Source organism: Cololabis saira, chromosome 10, assembly GCF_033807715.1.
Source record: "Cololabis saira isolate AMF1-May2022 chromosome 10, fColSai1.1, whole genome shotgun sequence".
NCBI lineage: Eukaryota > Metazoa > Chordata > Actinopteri > Beloniformes > Belonidae > Cololabis > Cololabis saira.
In genome coordinates this window covers 630,626-651,192 of record NC_084596.1, presented here as the reverse complement: position 1 = coordinate 651,192, position 20,567 = coordinate 630,626, and the positions used below count along the sequence as shown (strand labels likewise).

Here is a 20,567-nt window from a genome sequence, read left to right as displayed (position 1 = left end):
AAACAAAAATAAAAACAGATATAAACAAACAGCGTCCCGAACGTTTGAGTCTTTACGGAGACACAAGTGTCTCTTCTCTGGCCCAGTCCCAGGTCCAAACCCGGTCCAAACCCAGACCCGACCCGTCAGAACCGACCCGTCCCTCCAGAACCAGCGTCAGTGCAGCAGAACCCAGAGTTCCTGGAAGTGGTGGTGGTTCTGGTCTCCGGGTTCCAGTTCTGGTTCTGGTTCCGGTCCAGAACCAGAACCTCAGACAGACGTCTGCTCCGTCTGCTGGACGGGCTTGTTGCCGCGGCGACGGCCTCGGCGCCGCAGGACGATCGCCGTGACGACGATGACGAGGACGGCCAGAACCACGAAGACGACGCCGACCCAAACGCCTGGAGACAGATCTGGAAAAATAATCAATATTCAATATATAATCAATATATAATCAATATGTAATAAATAATCAATATATAATCAATCAATAATCAATATGTAATCAATATATAATCAATATATATAATCAATATATAATCAACAATCCATATATAATCATTATATAATCAATAATCAATATGTAATCAATATATAATCAATAATCAATATATATATATACATCCACCCGGACGCCTGGAGAAAGATCTGGAAATATAGATATAATCAATCAATATATAATCAATATATAATCACAATATAATCAATAATCAACATATAATCAATCAATAATCAATACATAATCAATAATCAATATATAATCAATATATAATATATCAATAATCAATATATAATCAATAATCAATATATAATCAATCAATAATTAATATATAATCAATAATCAATCAATCAATCAATAATCAAAACATAATCAATATATAATCAATATATAATAAATATATAATCAATAATCAATATATAATCAATATATAAGCAATCAATAATCAATACATAATCAATAATCAATATATAATAAATATATAATCAATAATCAATATATAATCAAAATATAATCATTAATCGATATATAATTAATCAATATATAATCAATACATAATCAATATATATTCAATCAATAATCAATACATAATCAATAATAAACATATAATTAATCAATAATCAATACATAATCAATAATCAATATATAATCAATCTATAATCAATATATAATCAATAATCAATATATAATCAATCAATAATCAATATATAATCAATAATAAATCAATCAATAATCAATACATAATCAGTATATGATCAATATACAATCAATATATAATCAATAATCAATATATAATCAATCAATAATCAATACATAATCAATAATCAATATATAATAAATATATAATCAATAATCAATATATAATCAATCAATAATCAATACATAATCAATAATCAATATATAATAAATATATAATCAATAATCAATATATAGTCAATAATCAATATATAATCAATAATCAATATATAATCAATATATTATCAGTATATAATCAATATATATCCATCCATCCATATGTGTAGTATCTTCAGTAGTATCTTGCAGGGCGAGCTGGTGCTTGCTGGTACACGGATACACAGATACTACATATACTACATATACTACAGATAATACAGATACTACATATACTACATATACTACAGATACTACAGATACTACAGATACTACTACAGATACTACAGATACTACAGATACTACAGATACTACTGGCTGCTCAGGCCAGTAGTATCTGTAGTATCAGTAGTATCTGTAGTATCTGTAGTAGTATCTGTAGTATCTGTAGTATCTGTAGTATCTGTAGTAGTATCTGTAGTATCTGTAGTATCTGTAGTAGTATCTGTAGTATCTGTAGTATTTGTAGTATCTGTAGCATGTGTAGAAGTATCTGTAGTATGTGTAGTATCTGTAGTGATATGTGTAGTATCTGTAGTATCAGTAGTAGTATCTGTAGTATCTGTAGTAGTATCTGTAGTATCTGTAGTATCTGTAGTAGTATTTGTAGTATCTGTAGCATGTGTAGTAGTATCTGTAGTATGTGTAGTATCTGTAGTAGTATCTGTAGTATCTGTAGTATCTGTAGTAGTATCTGTAGTATCTGTAGTATATGTAGTATCTGTATTATCTGTAGTAGTATCTGTATCTGTAGCATCTGTAGTAGTATCTGTAGTATCTGTATTATATGTAGTATCTGTATTATCTGTAGTAGTATCTGTAGTATCTGTAGTAGTATCTGTAGTATCTGTAGTATCTGTATTATATGTAGTAGTATCTGTAGTATCTGTAGTATCTGTAGTAGTATCTGTAGTATCTGTAGTATCTGTATTATCTGTAGTATCTGTAGTATCTGTAGTAGTATCTGTAGTATCTGTAGTATCTGTAGTATGTGTAGTATGTGTAGTATGTGTAGTATCTGTAGTATCTGTAGTATATGTAGTATCTGTAGTATCTGTAGTATCTGTAGTATCTTTAGTATGTGTAGTATCTGTAGTATCTGTTGTCGAGCCACATTGTCATGGGAAGCTCCAGCCCCTACCCCCTACAGGGCTTTGAACTGGACTCAAGACCTTTTGTTGTGACTCCAGCTTCCTACCCCATGTGAAGGTCCCGACACCTCGGAAGTTGGCTCAAACAGACAACTGGACTCAACAACTTTTGTTGTGACTCCAGCTTCCTACCCCCGTGCAGATCCTGACACCTCGGAAGTTGGTTCAAACAGATTTGAATCACGAGAGCACCCTATGGGGTGATTTGGAGGTCTGTGACAGTCATGGCAAATGTCTGATAATGACATTTGGCCCGAGTCACATCCGACTGTAAATTACTTTTTGTCTCTCGCCTGATTTGTGTATTCTTGCTTTAACTTCTTGTATAAAAAGCTTGTTTCAATTTCACTCGGTGTCAGCCCACCGAACGAGACACTGTCTGTATCGGTCTGCTGAACGCCGGCTAGAATAAAATCTCTCATCCCACAGCGGACTCCTGAACTGGACTTTGTAATATTCTTCAACACTGTATTATATGTAGTAGTATCTGTAGTAACTGTAGTATCTGTAGTAGTATCTGTAGTATCTGTAGTATCTGTAGTATCTGTAGTAACTGTAGTATCTGTAGTAGTATCTGTAGTATCTGTAGTATCTGTAGTATCTGTATTATCTGTATTATCTGTAGTATCTGTAGTATCTGTAGTAGTATCTGTAGTAGTATATGTAGTAGTATCTGTAGTATCTGTAGTATATGTAGTATCTCTAGTAGTATCTGTAGTATCTGTAGTATCTGTAGTAGTATTTGTAGTATCTGTAGCATGTGTAGTAGTATCTGTAGTATGTGTAGTATCTGTAGTAGTATCTGTAGTATCTGTAGTATCTGTAGTAGTATCTGTAGTATCTGTAGTATATGTAGTATCTGTATTATCTGTAGTAGTATCTGTATCTGTAGCATCTGTAGTAGTATCTGTAGTATCTGTAGTATCTGTAGTATCTGTAGTATCTGTATTATATGTAGTAGTATCTGTAGTATCTGTAGTATCTGTAGTATCTGTAGTATCTGTATTATCTGTAGTATCTGTAGTATCTGTAGTAGTATCTGTAGTATCTGTAGTATCTGTAGTATCTGTAGTATCTGTATTATCTGTATTATCTGTAGTATCTGTAGTATCTGTAGTAGTATCTGTAGTATCTGTAGTATATGTAGTATCTGTAGTATCTGTAGTAGTATCTGTATCTGTAGTATCTGTAGTATCTGTATTATCTGTATTATCTGTAGTATCTGTAGTATCTGTAGTAGTATCTGTAGTATCTGTAGTATATGTAGTATCTGTAGTAGTATCTGTAGTATATGTAGTATCTGTATTATCTGTAGTATCTGTATTATCTGTAGTATCTGTAGTATCTGTATTATATGTAGTAGTATCTGTAGTATCTGTAGTATCTGTAGTAGTATCTGTAGTATCTGTAGTATCTGTAGTATGTGTAGTATGTGTAGTATCTGTAGTATCTGTAGTATATGTAGTATCTGTAGTATCTGTAGTATCTGTAGTATCTTTAGTATGTGTAGTATCTGTAGTATCTGTTGTCGAGCCACATTGTCATGGGAAGCTCCAGCCCCTACCCCCTACAGGGCTTTGAACTGGACTCAAGACCTTTTGTTGTGACTCCAGCTTCCTACCCCATGTGAAGGTCCCGACACCTCGGAAGTTGGCTCAAACAGACAACTGGACTCAACACCTTTTGTTGTGACTCCAGCTTCCTACCCCCGTGCAGATCCCGACACCTCGGAAGTTGGTTCAAACAGATTTGAATCACGAGAGCACCCTATGGGGTGATTTGGAGGTCTGTGACAGTCATGGCAAATGTCTGATAATGACATTTGGCCCGAGTCACATCCGACTGTAAATTACTTTTTGTCTCTCGCCTGATTTGTGTATTCTTGCTTTAACTTCTTGTATAAAAAGCTTGTTTCAATTTCACTCGGTGTCAGCCCACCGAACGAGACACTGTCTGTATCGGTCTGCTGAACGCCGGCTAGAATAAAATCTCTCATCCCACAGCGGACTCCTGAACTGGACTTTGTAATATTCTTCAACACTGTATTATATGTAGTAGTATCTGTAGTAACTGTAGTATCTGTAGTAGTATCTGTAGTATCTGTAGTATCTGTAGTATCTGTAGTAACTGTAGTATCTGTAGTAGTATCTGTAGTATCTGTAGTATCTGTAGTATCTGTATTATCTGTATTATCTGTAGTATCTGTAGTATCTGTAGTATCTGTATTATCTGTATTATCTGTAGTATCTGTAGTATCTGTAGTAGTATCTGTAGTAGTATATGTAGTAGTATCTGTAGTATCTGTAGTATATGTAGTATCTCTAGTAGTATCTGTAGTATATGTAGTATCTGTAGTAGTATCTGTAGTATATGTAGTATCTGTAGTATATGTAGTATCTGTAGTAGTATCTGTAGTATCTGCAGTATCTGCAGTATCTGTAGTATCTGTAGTATCTGTAGTAGTATCTGTAGAAGTATCTGTAGTATCTGTAGTATCTGTAGTATCTGTAGTAGTATATGTAGTATATGTAATAGTATATGTAGTATATGTAGTAGTATCTGTAGTATATGTATTAGTACGTTTAGTATGTGCAGTAGTATGTGTAGTATGTGTAGTAGTATCTGTAGTATGTGTAGTATGTGTAGTATATGTAGTAGTGTGTGTAGTAGTATCTGCAGCAGTATGTGTAGTATCCGTAGTATGTGTAGTTTGTGCAGCAGTATGTGTAGTATCTGCAGTAGTATGTGTAGTATGTGTAGTATGTGTAGTATGTGTAGTAGTATCAGTAGTACCTCGTAGTACGGGCGTGTACTTGTCGGTACACAGCTGGGTACTCCACGCCCCCTGCTGGCTGCACCTGTAGTGTATATAGTGTGTGTAGTTTGTGCAGCATTATGTGTAGTATCTGCAGTAGTATGTGTAGTAGTATGTGCAGTAGTACCTCGTAGTACGGGCGTGTACTTGTCGGTACACAGCTGAGTACTCCACGCCCCCTGCTGGCTGCTCCGGGGTCTGGACGGGACAAACGCTGCTACCATGAAACAGTAATTATCTCCGGAGTCCAACCCGAGTACAGAGGCGGCGCTGGAGTCGGAGATGACGTCCCTCTGCAAGTACACGTGTGTACAAGTACATATCAGGAAGTACACGTGTGTACAAGTACATATCAGGAAGTACATGTGTGTACAAGTACATATCAGGAAGTACATGTGTGTACAAGTACATATCACGTAGTACATGTGTGTACAAGTACATATCAGGAAGTACATGTGTGTACAAGTACATATCAGGTAGTACATGTGTGTACAAGTACATATCAGGAAGTACATGTGTGTACAAGTACATATCAGCAAGTACACGTGTGTACAAGTACGTATCAGGAAGTATATGTGTGTACAAATAAGGAAGTACACGTGTCTACAAGTACATATCAGGTAGTACATGTGTGTACAAGTACATATCAGGAAGTACATGTGTGTACAAGTACGTATCAGGAAGTATATGTGTGTACAAGTACGTATCAGGAAGTACATATGTGTACAAGTACGTATCAGGAAGTATATGTGTGTACAAGTACGTATCAGGAAGTACACGTGTGTACAAGTACGTATCAGGAAGTACATGTGTGTACAAGTGTGTATCAGAAAGTACATGTGTGTACAAGTACGTATCAGGAAGTATATGTGTGTACAAGTGTGTATCAGGAAGTACATGTGTGTACAAGTACGTATCAGGAAGTATATGTGTGTACAAGTACGTATCAGGAAGTACACGTGTGTACAAGTGTGTATCAGGAAGTACACGTGTGTACAAGTACGTATCAGGAAGTACATGTGTGTACAAGTACGTATCAGGAAGTATATGTGTGTACAAGTACGTATCAGGAAGTACACGTGTGTACAAGTACGTATCAGGAAGTACATGTGTGTACAAGTGTGTATCAGAAAGTACATGTGTGTACAAGTACGTATCAGGAAGTATATGTGTGTACAAGTGTGTATCAGGAAGTACATGTGTGTACAAGTACGTATCAGGAAGTATATGTGTGTACAAGTACGTATCAGGAAGTACATGTGTGTACAAGTACGTATATGTGTGTACAAGTACGTATCAGGAAGTACATGTGTGTACAAGTACGTATCAGGAAGTATATGTTTGTACAAGTGTGTATCAGGAAGTACATGTGTGTACAAGTACGTATCAGGAAGTACATGTGTGTACAAGTACGTATCAGGAAGTACACGTGTGTACAAGTGTGTATCAGGAAGTACACGTGTGTACAAGTACGTATCAGGAAGTACATGTGTGTACAAGTACGTATCAGGAAGTACACGTGTGTACAAGTACGTATCAGGAAGTATATGTTTGTACAAGTGTGTATCAGGAAGTACATGTGTGTACAAGTACGTATCAGGAAGTACATGTGTGTACAAGTACGTATCAGGAAGTACACGAGTGTACAAGTACATATCAGGAAGTACATGTGTGTACAAGTACATATCAGGAAGTACATGTGTGTACAAGTACATATCAGGAAGTACATGTGTGTACAAGTACGTATCAGGAAGTACATGTGTGTACAAGTACATATCAGGAAGTACATGTGTGTACAAGTACGTATCAGGAAGTATATGTGTGTACAAGTGTGTATCAGGAAGTACATGTGTGTACAAGTACATATCAGGAAGTACATGTGTGTACAATTACGTATATGTGTGTACAAGTGTGTATCAGGAAGTACATGTGTCAGCAGCAGCGCCCCCTGCAGGTCTGGAGGAACTTCCGGTCGTAGTGACGGTTACTAAGCGTTTTTTTTTAAGATGTTTCTGGTTTTATGTGGTTTTGTGCTTTGCATCGTTTCTCTATTTGCAGCGTTTGACGGCTCCTTAAAATCTTTGGAGGATTTGTTTCGGCAGTTCAATATATATATATATATATATATATATATATATATATATATATATATATATATATATATATATATATATATATTATATATATATATTCCAATATTCTTCCATTATGCTGGAGGGAATTCTGGGTCTGTGGCTTCGTCTCCCAGAAATGCAGATTTCTAGATAAAATGATAAAGTTACGGAAAGGGACACGAGTCAGCGGTTTATTATTCTCTGATTCAGACTTTTGGCAACGTTTCAGCCCAGCAGGAGACGTGGGAACGGGATCTGAACCCGACCTTTAGTGAAGATCACAACAGAATTAGTAAAAATATTAGTGGTTTCAAGGGACGCAAGAGTTCATTCAGTTCAAAATGACCCGGCTTTTATTGGACGATTATTTAGATTAGCATGATTACCCACATCAAATTGTTCAGCGACGTAAGTCTGAACAGAGTTCGCGTTTAGTTCACGTTTAATGTGATAAAGTCCAACAATTCTGGACTAATATTGATGATAATGTGCGTGAGATTGCAGAAATACAAATGCCATTTATCCCTAGATTATTTATTCTGGGTGATTATTCAGTCCTGACAGGATAAACATATTCAACGTTTAAACTAGTATCATTAGACAGATGGAAGACGGAGGGAGTTGTTCTCTTCAGGAGATGCACGAGTTGCAGCAATCGAACAAATGTCATGTACTGTTGTGATTGTATTGTTGGAATAATGATGGAGGGAAACGACCTGCTACTAAATAACATCCAGAGTTTGGTGGAAAAACTGAGAGTCTGAATTTGTAAAACTGTCTAAAGTAAAACAACAGATTGCTAAATTGATGTGTGATAAAAATTTAAATGAGGTTGAATTTAACAACGTACGATGGGTTGTGGTGTTTTTATCTTTATTGGGCTTATTTCTGATAAACAAACATGAAACATGTTTCCATCTCAAATGTTGAATATCAAGAGTTTATTGTGGGAACAGATTAACGTCTGAGCTAAAGCCCGTCCGGCTAGAAAACTGGGTCATGATTGTTTTCATTGGCAGAGTTTTCATGTAATTCTGCTCCTCGCCACCAGGGTTCAGTATTCGCTGTATTTGCAGTATTTACTGTATTTTCTGTGTTTGCAGTATTTGCAGTATTTGCAGTATTTTCTGTATTTGCAGTATTTTCTGTGTTTGCAGTATTGGCAGTATTTGCAGTATTTGCAGTAGTTGCAGTATTTGCAGTATTTGCAGTATTTTCTGTATTTGCAGTATTGACAGTATTTGCAGTATTTGCAGTATTTTCTGTATTTGCAGTATTTTCTGTGATCAGCTGATTCCAGCTGTTATTTCACCTGGAAACCCAAACACAGTTGATGATTGGAAAAGAAAACAGTTTGACTGTGTTCAGTGTTTTCTTAGGAGTTTTTGGATGTGAGAAGTTTGGAGTGTTTTTTTTGTTATGTTTTATGAGAGCTGAAGTTGAGATACTTAACTTTAAGATAAAGTAAAGTTAAGAAAAATAAACCTGAGAAACAACTTTGAATCAAATCCAACGTTTGCTCTGACGTGTTTGGAGCTCGTTCCAAACTAATCCTCCCTATTAGCAACCAGTTCTGGACTTTGTTCAGGACTTAGTCGGTACAAACAGAGTATCTGAGACAGTATATGTGTGTACAAGTACCTGCAGGAACTTTAATGACATAAAAACACCTTTTTAAAGGAACCAGCTGGAGACCAGTAGCTGGGAACGTCTCAGGGTTTTACCTTTCCCGTCTCAGGAAGGTGAAGATATTCCGGGGTTTTACCTTTAACGTCTCAGGAAGGTGGAGATATTCCCGGGTTTTACCTTTAACGTCTCAGGAAGGTGGAGATATTCCAGGGTTTTACCTTTCCCGTCTCAGGAAGGTGAAGATATTCCGGGGTTTTACCTTTCCCGTCTCAGGAAGGTGAAGATATTCCGGGGTTTTACCTTTCCCGTCTCAGGAAGGTGAAGATATTCCGGGGTTTTACCTTTCCCGTCTCAGGAAGGTGAAGATATTCCGGGGTTTTACCTTTCCCGTCTCAGGAAGGTGAAGATATTCCGGGGTTTTACCTTTCCCGTCTCAGGAAGGTGAAGATATTAAGAAAAATAAACCTGAGAAACAACTTTGAATCAAACCCAACCTTTGGTCTGACGTGTTTGGAGCTCGTTCCAAACTAATCCTCCGTATTAGCAACCAGTTCTGGACTTTTTTTAGGACTTAGTCGGTACAAACCGAGTATCTGGAAACAATATGTGTGTACAAGTACCTGCAGGAACTTTAATGACATAAAAACACCTTTTTAAAGGAACAATCTGGAGACCAGCAGCTGTGAACGTCTCAGGAAGGTGAAGATATTCCGGGGTTTTACCTTTAATGTCTCAGGAAGGTGAAGATATTCCGGGGTTTTACCTTTCCCGTCTCAGGAAGGTGAAGATATTCGGGGGTTTTACCTTTCCCGTCTCAGGAAGGTGAAGATATTCCGGGGTTTTACCTTTCCCGTCTCAGGAAGGTGAAGATATTCCGGGGTTTTACCTTTCCCGTCTCAGGAAGGTGAAGATATTCCGGGGTTTTACCTTTAATGTCTCAGGAAGGTGAAGATATTCCGGGGTTTTACCTTTCCCGTCTCAGGAAGGTGAAGATATTCGGGGGTTTTACCTTTCCCGTCTCAGGAAGGTGAAGATATTCCGGGGTTTTACCTTTCCCGTCTCAGGAAGGTGAAGATATTCGGGGGTTTTACCTTTCCCGTCTCAGGAAGGTGAAGATATTCCGGGGTTTTACCTTTCCCGTCTCAGGAAGGTGAAGATATTCCGGGGTTTTACCTTTCCCGTCTCAGGAAGGTGAAGATATTCCGGGGTTTTACCTTTCCCGTCTCAGGAAGGTGAAGATATTCCGGGGTTTTACCTTTCCCGTCTCAGGAAGGTGAAGATATTCCAGGGTTTTACCTTTCCCGTCTTAGGAAGGTGAAGATATTCCGGGGTCTTACCTTTCCCGTCTTAGGAAGGTGAAGATATTCCGGGGTCTTACCTTTCCGGTGCTGCCGGACTTGGAGTAGCTGATCTTGTACTTGAGGTCGTTCTTCAGGACGTCTCTGATGCTGAGCTGCTTCCCCGACTGATGGATGGCCGTTAGAGGATCTGAGATGTTCACCAGCACCGTCGTCTCGTCCACCTCCTGCAGGACGAACTTAGCAGCGCTGATGTTACCTGGGAGGAAGGAGGAACATGGAACTATCAACAGATGTTACCTGGAGAGAAGGGTTAGGGTTAGAGACCACTAACACAAGACCAGGACGAACTTAGCAGCGCTGATGTTACCTGGGAGGACAGGAGGAAATGGAACTATCAACAGATGTTACCTGGGGAGAAGGGTTAGAGTTACAGACCACCAACATGAGGAACATGAAACTATCAAGATAAGGAAGCAATGAACACAAGGAGACCACTGACATGAGACCACCGACATGAGGGTTGAAGTGGTTTCAAGTAAAAAGAGAAAAGAGTTGAAATGTTCAGAAAAAAGTCAGAATTTCGAGAAAAAAGTGGAAATGTCGAGAAAAAAGTCGAAACGTTGAGAAAAAAGTCAGAATTTCGAGAAAAAAGTCGAAATGTCGAGAAAAAACTCGAAAGTGGGGGGAGTAGGTGTGGAGGAACGTCTCTGGGTCGTACCCGGTACTAGGTACCTACTCTGTTTGTAGGGGTTGAAGTGGGGGGAGTAGGTGTGGAGGAACGTCTCTGGGTCGTACCCGGTACCAGGTACCTACTCTGTTTGTAGGGGTTGAAGTGGGGGGAGTAGGTGTGGAGGAACGTCTCTGGGTCGTACCCGGTACCAGGTACCTACTCTGTTTGTAGGGGTTGAAGTGGGGGGAGTAGGTGTGGAGGAACGTCTCTGGGTCGTACCCGGTACCAGGTACCTACTCTGTTTGTAGGGGTTGAAGTGGGGGGAGTAGGTGTGGAGGAACGTCTCTGGGTCGTACCCGGTACCAGGTACCTACTCTGTTTGTAGGGGTTGAAGTGGGGGGAGTAGGTGTGGAGGAACGTCTCTGGGTCGTACCCGGTACCAGGTACCTACTCTGTTTGTAGGGGTTGAAGTGGGGGGAGTAGGTGTGGAGGAACGTCTCTGAGTCGTACCCGGTACCAGGTACCTACTCTGTTTGTAGGGGTTGAAGTGGGGGGAGTAGGTGTGGAGGAACGTCTCTGGGTCGTACCCGGTACAGCGGTACCTACTCTGTTTGTAGGGGTTGAAGTGGGGGGAGTAGGTGTGGAGGAACGTCTCTGGGTCGTACCCGGTACAGCAGTACCTACTCTGTTTGTAGGGGTTGAAGTGGGGGGAATAGGTGTGCGGGAACGTCTCGGGGTCGTCGTCCATGTCCACATCCAGCGGTTCCGTCTTGATGTCGGCCTGGTAGCTCCTGCAGGGACACAGCAGGTTCAGGTTTTTTGACCGCGGTACCAGGAACAGGAAGTGGGCGGGGCCTACCTGTCCAGAGGGAACAGGAAGTGGGCGGGGCCTACCTGTCCAGAGGTAACAGGTGGTCCGTCAGGTCACACTGAGTTCCAAACATCTGGGTGCAGTCAGGACTCTCCGTCCAATCGCTGTCCTCCCTGGTGGTCACATGACAGAACAGTTCAGGTCCAGGGCAGTTTTGTAAATAAACGCCGACAGGTTCATCTCAGAAATGAAGGTGAAACCGCCGAATAAGGAAACACCACTTTGTTATCCAGTTAAAACATTTATCACATAAAAAGTACAATCAAATTTAAGTTCTGACCCCTAACCCTAATCCTAACCCTAATCCTAACCCTAACCCTAACCCTAATCCTACCCCTGACCCTAACCCTAACCCTAACCCTAATCCTAACCTTCATAAGAAATATCCCATTCTAGGTTCCCTTCCCATCAGACCACCAACGCCGTTCATGCCATCACCTGCACACTATGCAATAAAATATACGTTGGAGAAACAAAACATTCAATTCATACACGACTCACACAACATTTATACAACATTGGGAAGGGCCGTCTGAACACCCATCTGGTACAGCACTTTCAATCTCATCCCACAAGCCACCTTTCCGTAACAGGTCTGGAACATAACGACCATTGGACGGACGGACAGAGGAGGAGGGCGGAGAGGATCTGGATCCATAGACTGGGGACTGCTGCACCGGGGGGCTTAAATGATGAATGATCTACCTAAAAGCTCAACCCGTTTGCCCCCTACTGGTCTTCTGGGTCCGGGTCCCCTCCCCCTCCACTTATTTCGTTCTCTGCCCCCCCCCCCTTTTTTTTTCCTCCCTTATAAATATACAACCTGGGGATGTCGCCTTAGGGGAGAATCAGCCTATAGTGTGATTTTGATGTATCTTACTAACTTGCCTGTGTTATTTATTGAAGCACTTTTTACAGCACTTACCTTTTTAGCATTTATTTATATTCCCCTATTTTTAATATATTATATTAATCCTTCGTTTTTTTCCCTTCTTGGTACCACCCCCCCGGTCCTAAAAGGAACAAATGCACGCCCATCAAAGATACAACTCCCTTTTTTTTTCCTTCTCTCTTCCCTCAACTTCTCAACAAAGATTATTTTTCAATAATAAGATACAATTTTGACTTGGTTGGTTATTTTATTTTGGTTGGTTTTTGATCCTTTGCCATGGATCCCCTCTGTCCGTCCTTCTGGTCCTGCTTGGGGTTCGAACCCTCGGTACATGTGTGGAAGACGACCGTGCTCCCACTGCTCTACTCCTTTTTCTCAGTACAGTAGGCTCGTGCACCATATCGTAAACCACAAAAATCTAACCCTAACCCTAACCCTAACCCTAACCCAACCCTAACCCTAACCCTAACCCTAACCCTAACCCAACCCTAACCCTAACCCTGATCATAACCCCAACCCTAACCCCAACCCTAACCCTAACCCTAACCCTAACCCTGACCATTATTTTGCCTTCCTCAGGTGACTTCCTGGCATCAGGGTCTATTTGACATCCTGGAAAAAATAATTCAGACAGGCACCCCCTTTAACTTTCCCTGCATTCACAAAAATCCCCTGGTTAAGGTTGGGATTTGGGGTTGGGGTGGGGGTAGGTTAGGGTCAGGTAGAGGTCAGGTAGGAAACGTACCAGAGGCACTGGCTGGTCAGGGTTAGGGTAAGGGTTAGGGTTAGGGTTAGGGTTAGGATAAGGGTCAGGGTTAGGGTAAGGGTTAGGGTTAGGGTTAGGGTTAGGATAAGGGTTAGGGTTAGGGTCAGGGTTAGGGTTAGGGGTTAGGGGTCAGGGCCAGGGTTAGGGTCAGGGTTAGGGTTAGGGTTCAGGTAGAGGTCAAGTAGGAAACGTACCGGAGGCACTGGCTGGTCAGGTTAGTGAAATGAACCGGCTCTCCCTGAGGAGAACTGGAAAATGTACGGGCCATGCGGGCACATGCCCACTCAATTTTATAGGATTTTTTTCCTTCAGTCTTGCCCTTACATGCCTTTCAATTGGAATGCAGGGAAAGTTAAAGGGGGTGCCATGTCTAAATTCATTTTTTCCAGGATGTCAAATAGACCCTGATGCCAGGAAGTCACCTGAGGAAAGCAAAATAATGCCGAAACATCGTGCACAAAACCCAAGTAAAATGTAGGGACAAAGAAAGACAACTTAAATTCCAATCGAAAGGCATGTAAGGGCAAGACTGAAGGAAAAAAATCCTATAAAAGGTAGGGGTTGAGTGGGCATGTGCCCGGGTGGCCCCTACATTTTCCAGTTCTCCTCGGGGAGAGCTGGTTCATTTCACTTACCTAACCCCAACCCTAACCCTAACCCTAACCCCTAACCCTAACCCTAACCCTGATCCTGAACCTGCAGCACCTACATCGGTTCATGTAGAACCGTCAACAAACTGGGAGGAACATTCCTGAAGTATTCAAGAACTAAACAAAAACACATTTCCTGTTTCTTTAAAAAAGGCCATGAAGAAGATCAGTTTCTAGTAGACTCACATGGAGAAGAGGACGCTGTAGGTGAAGTCGTCGTGTCCAGGTGAGTCCAGCCTCCAGGTGAGCATGGTGGTGAAGTCCAGGGAAACCCAGTGGACGTCCTGGGCCGTGGGGGCGGAGCTAAAGTCTGCAGGAGACAGAGAGAGCCGGCGGTTAATCCACATCTGGTCTGTGTTTGCGTGGGAAAAGCACTTCCAGATGTTTGTGAGGAGGAGGAGGGCGAGGAGGAGGAGGAGGGCGAGGCCTCAGGAAGGATTCCTAACATCGGGGAGCAGGACGTGACCTCACTCTCTTACGCAACACGACCAGCGTTGGGAAACGTTTCTGAGCACGTCCGTCATCAGCTCCACCCCGGAGCCCCAGCCCCGTCTCCTCCGTCTCCACCGTCTCCTCTCCTCCTCCATCTCCTCTGATCCTCCGATCCTCTGATCCGAGCAACATGTTATTTATGAGTACCGGAGGACAGGATCTGTCCTGTGGACAAGCCTGCGTCCCCCCTCAGGCCTGCTGGGTTTAGGAGCTGCAGCGGGGGGAGGACGTCTGCAGAACTCTGTAAAACACCTTGGGAATAAAGTGTTTCCATGCGTGAGCTAACAGGGTCATCCCTGTATCCATGGTGATGAATCCTTTGGGATATCTGGATCATTTCTGCCTTTCCTTCCGGTTTCCAAATCCAAAATAACAACAATTGGACAATAATATGTGCAATAATATAAGATGTGCAATATCTGCCAATCTGCCAGTCTACCTCACAACACTCCACCTGCTTTTTCTGCACTGTTTCTTCTTTCAACCAACTATATATACTGTTCATATTCTGTGATTATACATATTTTATATGTATCTTTTTGTATTTTTTATATATTTTTTATTTCTGACTTTTCAGTCTTTTTACCCCTCCCCTGCATGTGTGTGCTAAGTTACTGCTGACAACAAAATAAGTTTCCCCACTGAGGGAGAAAAATAAAGGATATCTTATCTTATCTTATCTTATCTTATCTTATCTTATCTTATCTTATCTTATCTTATCTTATCTTATCTTATCTTATCTTAATTAAAGCTGCAAGCAGCGATGAACGGATGAACGGATGAACGGGCCTCCACCCTGATGCAGGTTCAGGCTGCAGTGGAAGCTTGTATGACTAATGTAGATTCTTCAGGCCTGGACATGTAGCGGATGAACCAGCCACAACTCTTTATAAAGAGTAAGAGAGTAAGAGAGTAGGTTTGGTATACCAAACCATTCAAAAGTTATAGCAGATAGTAGGAACTATCAGATATGGACCAATCAGATGAAGGGGGGGTGCGCTTTTTGACGTCTAGCGTCGCCACGGTAACGCTTTTGAAAGAGAAAAGTAATGCGTGTTGTCGCAGGATGGAGACGCACATTTTGATGTATAACACATCTGGGTGCACGTTACGGTTCGGGCTGAATTAATTCTCGAAGGAATGGCATATATTGCTCCAAAAGGGCTGAATTAATTCTCGAAGGAATGGCATATATTGCTCCAAAATTACGCGATTAATTAGGAAAGTTCAAAATGACCGACTTCCTGTTGGGTTTCGGCCATGGCGCCAAGAGACTTTTCTTTAAGTTGTGACATGATACAGGTGTGTAGCGATTTTCATTCATGTACGTCAAACCGTATCGTGGGGCAAGAGACGCAAAGTTTTTTCTGTCTGAACCAACCAGATGAAGGGTGGGCGCGCTTTTTGGCGTCAAGCGTCACCACGGTAACACTTTTGAAAGAGAAAAGTAATGCGTGTAGTCGCAGGATGGAGACGCACATTTTGATGTATAACACATCTGGGGGCACGTTACGGTTCGGGCCGTATTAACGGACGAAGGAATGGCATAAATTGCACCAAAGTGACACGATTAATTCAGAATGTTCAAAATGGTCGACTTCCTGTTCAGTTTCGGCCATGGCTCCAAGAGACTTTTCTTTAAGTTGTGACATGATACAGGTGTGTAGCGATTTTCGTGCATGTACGTCAAACCGTATTGTGGGGCTTGAGGAACAAAGTTTTCTAGGGGGCGCTGTTGAGCCGTTAGGCCACGCCCATTAATGTAAACCATTAAATATCACATTTATCACCAGGCCTGATAAATGTGGTGACTTTTGGGGAACGTTTAGGGGGAAAAAAGACCCTCATTTTGTCAGAAAAAGAAAAAAGAAGGAAAATTCCTACAGATACATTAGGGCCCTAGCTCTGTCAGTGCTCGGGCCCTAATAACAACTAATAACCAGCGTGTTTTTGACGTCTTCCAGCAGAGCTTGATCTGGTCTGGCGTTCCTACAAATGCTGCTTCAACTTTTCTCTCTCCTTCTTGTAAATCTTCTATCCCGGTACTTTCTAGCGTCTACAAATGCAGAAATGTTCATATCCTTCATTACATTTATGAAGTGATTAGTCTCCTCCTGGTCTAGGTTTCTCCGTGTTTATAAGAACTTCCTGGACTCAAAAGACCAGGATTCCTGGAGCCAGTTCCTGTTCCTTCTGACGGGGAAATCCCGTTAAACACGACCCAATATTCAGTTAGAAAAGGAGTACCCCAGGGCTCATACTGGGGTTTAAAAACCTGAATATGAGCAAACTCTGGTTATTCAAAGGGGTTATTGGTGTTTCCATGGACGTGTAACTGGGTTATTGATCATATTATAAAAAGGGTTATTGACTGATGGAAACGGGGTCATTGTCAGAAGGGAAAGACATCAGCATGGGTGTTAGAGAAGTGGAGGAACTAGTTTGATCGTGTTTGGAGTCCTGGACTGTTGAGCATGGAGACGGAGATGGAGACGGAGACGGAGATGGAGACGGAGATGGAGACAGAGACGGAGATGGAGACGTGATGACGAGGGACTAGACCAGCCTTTTTCAACCTTTTTTCAGTCATGACACCTTTCAAAAGTGAATAAAATCTCATCACACCCCAGAGTAAAATATAATTAAAAACCAAACTGCATCGCTCTGACTGTAAATGCATAAGTCCTGTTTATTTTGTATCAATAACTTGAACACGATAACTCTGCTGGGACTATTTTGCGAGATTTCGCAAAAGCCGGCATGTCCGAGGCGCCGCACGGCACGGAGAGTGACTCTGACAGCGAGGAATTCAGACTGGCACAGCTGATTTAGCGGAGCTCTTTAAAGCAGAAACAGAGGATGAGACTTCGATGGGTTTGATTAATGTAAAAACTGAAATAAAGTACAATCAAACAAAGTTTTGCTCCCGCTCTATTTTTAAATACGCACACTTGTGTGTGTGTGTGTGTGTGTGTGTGTGTGTGTGTGTGTGTGTGTGTGTGTGTGTGTGTGTGTGTGTGTGTGTGTGTGTGTATGTGTGTGTGTGTGTGTGTGTGTGTGTGTGTGTGTGTGTGTGTGTTTTAAATACAGAAATGACACAAAACTGAGGGTACGTCTTTCCACACGGCACGCCGAATGGTCGCGAAAATACAGTATTTATATATGAAATGTCAGATAGGTAATTTTTTGACGACACCCCTGAAGCAGTCAGACGACACCCCAGGGTGCCGCGACACCCCGGTGGAGAAAGGCTGGACTAGACAGACGGACGGAGGGAGGACGTGATGACGAGGGATTTTACAGACATCTGTCTTTTGACAGGAAGTGGTTTCAGTGAGTCAGATTTGATGGGAATTGAACATGAGGTCATGTTAGCATCATGTTAGCATCATCTTAGCATCACAGGTGACACGCTACTGTAGCCGTTGGCCCATTGGCCACGGTTTTTAATTCAGAATAAATTATTCAGAATTAAATAATTCAGTTTTATTTAATGTATTTTTATTTTTTTAATTGTTTTTATTTATTTTCTATTTTATTTAATTATTTATTGTATTCTATTTTTATTTTTATTTTATTTTATTTTATTTATTTATTTATTTTTTCTTTTTTTGACTGAGTGTTTACATGATTGCTGAGTTATTCTATTCAGATTTAAAATGGGAATAAACCAGCCACTTCGGAATTAAGTTTAATTCAGAATGGCCGTTTTCAGTCAGAATTAGGTGTTTACTTGGTCATTTCTACTCATTTTAAATCTGGTACTCTGGGGTACTTAGGATTACCCACACGTCATTACTCTCTTTTAATTTCCTCGTTGTTCATATCAGACGGCTGTAGACCAGGAACCAGAACCTGCAGGTCCTGGACCTGGTCCTGGATCTGGTTCCTGGTCCTGGATCTGGTTCCTGGTCCTGGACCTGATTCCTGGTCCTGGTCCTGGTTCTCCAGACCAGGAACCAGGACCTGCTGGACCTGGTTCCTGGTCCTGGATCTGGTTCCTGCTCCTGGTTCTCCAGACCAGGACCAAGAACCAGAACCTGCTGGACCTGGTTCCTGGTTCTCCAGACCAGGAACCAGATCCAGGACCAGCAGGTCCAGGTCCTGGTTCCTGGTTCTCCAGACCAGGAACCAGGACCTGGACCTGCTGGTCCTTTCCTGGTCCTGGTCCTGGTTCCTGCTGGATCTGCACCTGCCGGCGACCCCTAGGCCACCTGAGGACGGAGTAACTTCCAGGTCCCAGGTCCTGGACCAGGTTCCAGGTCCTGCAGGACTTCCAGGTTCCAGGTCCTGCAGGACTTCCAGGTTCCAGGTCCTGCAGGACTTCCAGGTTCCAGGTCCTGCAGGACTTCCAGGTTCCAGGTCCTGCAGGACTTCCAGGTTCCAGGTCCTGCAGGACTTGGGTTCCAGCCAACATTCCAGAGTCCTGATTGGCCGACGGGTCTGATGATGAAACCTGAGAGTTCCAGCACCTCGTCCTGAACTCTGATGTTTTAGAGTCTCGTTCCTGCAGGTCTCTGGTCCAGGACCAGAACCTACTGGTCCTGGTCCTGGTTCCTGGTTCTCCAGACCAGGAATCAGGACCTGATCTCCGATCTCTGATCTCTGATCTCTGATCTCTGATGTTTTAGAGTCTTGTTTCACCAGAACCCTCAGGTCCAGGTCTGGGACCAGGTCTGGGTCTGGGTCTGGGTCTGGGTCTTACCTGCAGCGTGGGGGGTCCATGTGCCGGTCCAGATCCCCAGGAACAGCAGGGTCCTGGTGGTTTCCATGGTAACGGGTTCAGAGGTCCTGGTGTCTGGTGGTTCCTGGTGGAAGCTGCTCCGGTTCTGCTTCTCAGATTGAGCAGCTTCAGCCGGCAGAGAGGGGTAGAGGGAGGGGGCGGGGCCTGGGAGGGGCTGGGGGCGGGGTCTGGGAGGGTCTGGGGGCGGGGCTTAGGGAGGGGGCGGGGCCTCAGAGGCCTCTCAAGGCTGCTGATCCCCCACATGTCTGCAGGAATTCCTGAGATCAGGACCTGAAACCTGGACCTGGTGCTGGTGCTGGTCCTGGATTCTGGATTCTGGATTCTGGGTTCAGGTCTGGGTTCAGGTCTGGGTTCAGGTCCGGGTTCAGGTCCGGTCCAGGATTCTGGTCCGGTCCTGTCTCCTCCCTCTCAGCTCTGACATGAACAGCTTCTTTGTGGGACTGTGGTTGCCGTGACGACGGCTCCTCCCCCTGGAACCGGTTGCCAGGAAACGTAATTTAATCCAGAAACAATGTGGGAACGAGGAGGAACCTCGACCCTGAATCCCTGAACCAGCACGTGAGTCAGAACCAGAACCACAACATGACACGGGACAAACCACCAGAACTGAGTCACCAGTTTCTACGAGTCCAAACAGAAAAACTCTTGATTTACGGCTCGTAAACTTCTGACTCTTCCTGTCTCTGGAGGAAAACCTGGAGGACTGGGGGGTCCCAGAGTCCTGGACCTGGACCTGGACCTGGACCTGGACCAGAGACCTGGTCTCACCAGGTCCAACTAGACCTGGGACCAGGTCTTGGTCTAGAACTGGACCAGGTCTCTGAACCCAGTACTCAGTCATCTGTACTCCAAACTTCCAAACAGGTTCCCATCTTTAAAACTGGTGACAGACAGTCCGGACAATTACAGCTTTACTGCCACAATCTTCAAAAATAATCTTTATAAAACAACTACATAACTTTATTGGAAAATGTAATATTTTAAATGAGCAACAATATGGATTCAGAAAGAACTGAACTACATACGATCTCCGTACAGTAGGAATCTTCCTAGATTTAAGTAAAGCCATTGATCATAACTATTTACTGGGAGAAATGAAACAT

At 42.4% G+C, this 20,567-nt stretch overlaps 1 protein-coding gene across 1 annotated transcript; it reads right to left on the bottom strand.

The window, feature by feature from the left end:
- Window positions 1–210: 210 nt before the first annotated feature.
- On the bottom strand, window positions 211–19,546 carry LOC133451769 (tissue factor-like). The gene is made up of 7 exons (XM_061730912.1): window positions 19,426–19,546; window positions 14,415–14,538; window positions 11,944–12,033; window positions 11,734–11,840; window positions 10,457–10,635; window positions 5,463–5,628; window positions 211–392 (listed from the first exon to the last, which is right to left on the bottom strand). The coding sequence occupies exons 1-7, from the start codon at window positions 19,490–19,492 to the stop codon at window positions 250–252; spliced, it is 876 nt and encodes a 291-aa protein (XP_061586896.1). The 5' UTR covers window positions 19,493–19,546; the 3' UTR covers window positions 211–249.
- Window positions 19,547–20,567: the final 1,021 nt, after the last annotated feature.